This window comes from Bidens hawaiensis, unplaced genomic scaffold, assembly GCF_021521415.1.
Source record: "Bidens hawaiensis isolate Kalapana, Puna unplaced genomic scaffold, B.hawaiensis_p1.1 tig00018433_1, whole genome shotgun sequence".
NCBI lineage: Eukaryota > Viridiplantae > Streptophyta > Magnoliopsida > Asterales > Asteraceae > Bidens > Bidens hawaiensis.
The window spans coordinates 197,718-203,717 of NW_027492785.1; the positions used below are offsets into that span (position 1 = coordinate 197,718).

The 6,000-nt window shown below is 36.2% G+C and overlaps 1 protein-coding gene and 1 non-coding gene across 2 annotated transcripts; one reads left to right on the forward strand and one right to left on the reverse strand.

The window, feature by feature from the left end:
• Positions 1 to 41: 41 nt before the first annotated feature.
• LOC143556096 (small nucleolar RNA U3) lies at positions 42 to 254 on the forward strand. The gene has a single exon (XR_013139315.1). It is a non-coding gene; the product is annotated as a small nucleolar RNA U3 (small nucleolar RNA).
• An 809-nt stretch (positions 255 to 1,063) lies between these two features.
• LOC143556085 (E3 ubiquitin-protein ligase HAKAI homolog) lies at positions 1,064 to 3,524 on the reverse strand. Its single transcript, XM_077045510.1, has 4 exons — positions 3,434 to 3,524; positions 2,903 to 3,194; positions 2,018 to 2,076; positions 1,064 to 1,928 (listed from the first exon to the last, which is right to left on the reverse strand). Exons 2-4 carry the CDS (start codon positions 3,182 to 3,184, stop codon positions 1,178 to 1,180), a joined length of 1,092 nt encoding a protein of 363 aa, XP_076901625.1. The 5' UTR covers positions 3,185 to 3,194; positions 3,434 to 3,524; the 3' UTR covers positions 1,064 to 1,177.
• Between the last annotated feature and the right edge of the window lie 2,476 nt (positions 3,525 to 6,000).

Here is a 6,000-nt window from a genome sequence, read left to right on the forward strand (position 1 = left end):
ACAAGAAGCTGGTTATAACGACCACGAGGAGGGAAAATGGCACGACCTTACTTGAACAGGATCTGTTCTATAGGCTCGTACCTCTGTATTCTTGATTTCTAAGAAGACAGAAACCCATGTCTGGTTGATGAGCTAGCACCGTGTGACCAGAGCGTGATTAATAGAGTTTCATGGTCTTGACCATGGCTCGGTAGAGGATCGTTGCTGGCCCATCTGATGGGTCTTGGCATGGTCTCACGGTTGTCTGACAGACATATTCTTTTGTTTTTTTAACATAGTATCAAAAGGTAAATATAATGTGGAAAACGTATGATATGAAACTTATGTGGAAAACGTTCACGTCTTATATACCAGGGAACTTGGCATGGTCACACGGTTATCCGACAAACAACTTAATCTTTTTGATAACTGTTACGGAGCCAGAAATTTGGTGATTTAGCTTAAATTTTATGCTAAAAGTATTATATATATGCATACCAAATGATGGATGAAATGCCTGGGTTTCTTCCACAATTGTACAAAAAGTAGTGGTTTATATTATCTACCAATACTCAACAAATGTCTGGAAGCAATTAAAAGTATTTATGCATCAGAAATCAGAAATATATGAATGCTAATTATAGAAGAATCGTAGAAGAGAATTCAGCTCAATCACTTCTAGTTCTAATTCCCTAAAATCCAGTCAAAGACTTATCCGATTCACCCACTCGACTAACAGGTCACCACCAGTCAGTCATAAGCCATGAAAACCAACAAAACCGCTCAAGTTATAGAAAGTCTGCCAATTTGACCTGTTAGAAATACATATGGTTCGGTTTACAGTTCAGTTTAAGGTTTGGAACATGAAACCAGCTGTGTAAATCAACACGAAAGACCCAACAAACCATCCAGTCTAGTTTGTCATTTTCTAAAGCTGTAAGCCAGTCAAACCAGACCGTGAACATCCCTACAAGATCCTTCTCGTTACTAATATTTACAATTAAATCCCTGACTCAATTCTAACATATTTGTATCGTAACCATTATGGATGAGAATACTCTTGAAACATGAAAAATACAAACTATTGATGACATTAGCTACCCATTTAAAGTGACCAAAACATGCAAATCCAAGATCATATCAAAACTAACAAGTTACAAAACCGTCACAAAAGGTCGAAAACGGAATATCAACAATATTAATCTTGGCCATTTCCAAAACCGTCACACTTGTCTTGCTGCCATCCATACCCCATTCCAACATGACTCGGATCACCACCATGGAAACCACCAAATGCCATAGGCTGAGGCGGTGGTTGCGTTGGGTTTGCCACCTGTGATGGTAGACCTCCTTGAAAGAAACCACCTTGATTCATAACCATAGACGGGTCAAACGGTTGACCATTCGGTCCAACATTCCAAGGCTGAGGATAACCCAACAAAGACCCTTGTTCCACACCCGCTTCGGGAGCCTGTTGACCAATGTAAACCGGTTGACCAAACGAACCAGGACCCATCACACTCGGGTTCACTGGTACTACAAAACCCGGCGGCTGAAGTGCAGTCACTGGGTATTCAAAACTCGGTTGCTGAACATGCAACGGGTTTGACCCATCAAAACCATGAGGCGGGTTAGGATTGGGGTTAACTGGTGGCTGTATGAGTGGTCTAACTGGGGGTTGGGGTTGGGACCGATCACCATCTTGGGCTGGTTTTGGAGTCGGGGCTTGAACCGTTGACTCAGAAGTTGTCGGTTTCTTAGTGCTTGCGACTTCAGACTCATTTGCATCTTTTTGAGGATTTGAAGTTACAAGATCTGCATGAACCATGTGCACATGGGCCTCAAAATCAGTTTTTTTCAAAAACGATTTTAAACAATGTGGAGCTGCACAAATGAAGATTCCTTCCATCATTTTAATCGTCTGAATCTTCTGAATACGCTCATCACACCTGTGTAAATATAATAAAACACGGGTCAATTATTATTTTAACTGTGAATGAACAATGAAGTTGTTTAAAAACAGTAATTTTAGTCTTACAAATAGCATAAAGAGTCACTCCTAGCACAATCCAGACAATACACATGCTCACAAGGCATCTGCAATAACCAGAAAGTTTTTTGTGAAAATCAAGATAATTAATATTCTATATAAGACTGTGTTATTAAAAACTTAATGATATAGAAACACAATACACGGCCCTAATCATATAACAGAAGTCAAAACGGATAATCTTTCATTACAGGTACATGTACCAAACACTTTCAATTATTTTACCTTTTTATTGATAATTGTGGGTTAAAAATAATTACAAAAGTAAAGCAAACTGAACAACATATAAACGAACTTTACACTTTTCTTTTAGATTTTCGCAACCAATTTAAAATTAGGCGTGAAATACAAACCAATTTATAATCTATTACTGATTCCAGCAGTCAGCCTCAATTTACAATTTTACCCGTATGCTGCCTGATGTTACACTGGTTGCTGCATTCCAGCCACCACATCAGACGCCATATACGCAAAAAAAAAAACGCTTATTTAAAAAAATGTTAAAACAAATGTATTTACAAATTTTAATTTAAAGCAATAGTCAATGTCGCATTAGATGCTACTTGCCATATAGATATACACTAAAAGGTTCATGTTTCCGTTTTTACCAATTTGATAGATCAGAACATGGAATTTGTTGTTTAACATTTATAACTTATTATTGCTCTTTTTAGGAATATAGAATTATATTCATAAACAATCCTTATCATCGCTAAGCATTTAACACAAAACTATGGTGTGAAAAACGAATTATTTTATTTAAAACCGTCAAAACCGAACCATCAAATAGTAAAACCATGAACAATCACCAACAACAATACCTAATACAATACAAGAAGTTAAATAAGCCAAACAAATATAGTAACTACATACCAAACGTCCATAAACCGCAACAGGAAAATCACACTGAACGCAGAAATGGACGCGTTCACCAAGCGGTCGGCGGGACCTACGGCCCAATGTCTTGACGAGAGTAACACCGTTGGCGGAACCTAGGCTTTTGGCCACGGGAAGCTCCGCGAGAACGAGGTGGTCAGGACAGGCAACGGTGACAGTCTCCCCTGATAGCAGCTTTGCTCCACCAGCACCAGCAGCAGCAGCAGCGGCACCAGTTTCTGAGGGTGCAGCCTTGTTGCTAAGCCTAATTTGAAGCATCTTTACAGTTCTGAATAATAATTGAGATTAACATAACAGCATTGAAATTAACATCAATTGATTGAGTACAAGTAACGTGTAGAAGAAGGAGGATTGGTGATTTATGTGAAACCCTAAGTTAATTAGGAAAAAGAACAAAACCCTAGTAAGAAGAGTAGATTGATTTGATATGTGTGAGATCAAATTAATAATATTATATTAATGTGAGACTGAATGATAAGATAAAAGATAGAGCCAACGGAGATTTACCGGTTGAAGACGACGATCAATTTATTTTATTTTTCGACACGGAGACGACAACGGACGAACGAGAGGGTTGCTTCAGCCCTCATTTTTAGGGGTTTATTTGCTATTTATACCCAACTTATTATTATGATTTTTTTATTTAATTTATTTTGGAAACAATGATTTCCTTTTGTGTTAGATGATTATGTTTCACCGGGCTCGTGCCGTCTTTTAGAGTTTAGCTTGGGCATTCTTTAGGAAAACCATACTGTTGACTGACACTTGACAGTCTTACCACAAAAAAAGCAGATATATCTGGCACAACACACGGTGAGACAAACCTAGATGAAATCGGGTTTCAAACTGATAAGCTTTGAGGATTATTATTATTATTATTATTATTTTAAATTAATGTTTGTTTTAGAAACGACGATTTTCTTGTGTGTTAGACCATCGCAATCCTTAAATTTTGAGAGCTCTGTTGCATCACTCTGGTTAGACAATTTTGTCTTAACCGGGTTCACGCTGGCTTTCAAAATTTAGCTTAAGCATTCCCTAGGGAAACAATAGCGCCAACTGCCACTTGACAGTCTTGTCACTATAAGAGCATAAATCTCTAACATAGTAACATAACAAACGATGATACAAAACCTATATGAACTCAAGGTTCAAACTGACCAGCTTTAGGAATTACGATGATTATTTGCTTTTATTGTTCTTTTTGTTTTTCAACACTATATATTATTTTCTATATAATTTTTTTTGTTAGGCTAACAATTTCATTTTTTGAGACTGAAAAACACTAATCAAAACTAACATTTAGGCCAACGAGCTTTTGATGAAATAGTAAGGAAGAAACTTGGTGTTTTATGTGACTCATATTCGACTCATACCCTGTCATTTAGTTTTGGCGACACCTGATGGGAAACTAGGAAAGTATGTGACGCTCACTAATTGAATCATTGAACTGAACGAATTTTACATCATTGCACTGTCGTGTACGAGCCAGTGTTCATGGTCGTTTGTCAAGGGTTGTCCCCAGATCAAAAGGAGAGTGTATCTAGATATGGTAAATTTAACCAGCAACACATTTAAATAATTCGTTGGCCGTTAAAAACACACTAATATTTACATTTACATAAATCGTATATTGTTTATACAGTTATTTAAATAAGCATGATTTGATGTGTTTGAATATTGTAATAAACTAGTATTAAGCCCCACCGTAGTGCGGCGGGGGCATAAAACCATTAAACAAGTAACCTTGAAACATTTATCAAACCCGTGTGTTGAAATGGGGCGTTGAACCTGTGCTTTGTGGCGGGATTGTTAAACCAAACAAAAAGTGGACATAAAAACGTTCATTCACAGCCGTCTATTGTGGCGTGTTAACACACAGAAAATAGACTGAAACATAAAACATAGAAAAGAATAACTAAGTCGCCTTATGACCGAACAATTGAACGGGGAAAGATAGACATAAAAACGTTGAACAACACACGCGCTTTGTAACATGTTGACTTGTAAAATTTAGACTAAAACGTTAAATAAAAATTTTTTAAAAGATAAAGAGTACTTTGGTTAAAAACGAAACATATTTTGCGACAAAATTGTAAAAAATGAAATGTGTAGTGACTAAAGATAAAATATGAAAATTATAGGATAAAAAGTAAAAAAGAAAAAATTGAAAAAAAAGTCTAATACACAATGTACAACTCATGAGAAAATTTGCAAATTGTATATATATAAATTAGTTGTATCTTACGTGTATGATCAAACAGATCAACAAATGTTGATAATACATACATAAAATGAGTCGTGTATGATCACCAAATATTTTAAGAACAACACAAATTACATTTTACGCTTGCCATCCGTTGTTTTCACATTTACAAATTATCAATTTTACTTTATATTGTAAGTTGATATCACGTGTAATCTTTCTCGCATTATCAAAATCATATGACTACAATCTACCCAATCTTAGCAACTTAGATGCATCACGGTTAAGAGAATGAGTCACAAACTCAGAGCTGCCATATTTGTTAAGTAATCATGTACAACCGTGTCAAAACAATCAAACTTATGATAATGTTGTTAATTGGTTATTTTAATATAGAGTGGATTTGATCCAGTTTTTGCAAACTTTTGAAACATTTCTTTAGTTTGATTCCACCAATGTCAAGATCTCATTATCATTTATACAGAGTGCACTTGATAAATAAAATATTTCCATCACTTGGAACAAATAAGTCCAACTATATCAACATCTCTCTAAATCTAGTTGTCAATTCCAACCCCAACACAATCTCTATGTAGATAATAACACAGACAAAAAGTTTTGTCTAATTTTACCCTACACTCCAACCGGTTGTCATATCGATCAAACGAGATATGCACAAAAGATTGTTCCTTATCACCACACCGTTGTTAACCAGGGGCGTGATTTCTAATTTGAGATCATGGTAACATAAATCGCACCAAGGCGCCGAATACTTGACGAGTAATCCACAAGTACTTCCCACCTAGGCCGAATACTCGATGAGTAATTTCCGACTATGCCGGATACTCACAAAGCATCAGTCGACTGC

Excerpts from the sequence above, each read along its gene's own strand:
- LOC143556085 (XM_077045510.1), bottom strand. The coding sequence starts at position 3,184 with ATGCTTCAAATTAGGCTTAGCAACAAGGCTGCACCCTCAGAAACTGGT. Across the intron at positions 2,077-2,902 it reads TTGCGGTTTATGGACGTTTG|ATGCCTTGTGAGCATGTGTA; the intron begins GTATGTAGTTAC and ends TGGTTATTGCAG. Across the intron at positions 1,929-2,017 it reads AGTGACTCTTTATGCTATTT|GTGTGATGAGCGTATTCAGA; the intron begins GTAAGACTAAAA and ends ATATTTACACAG.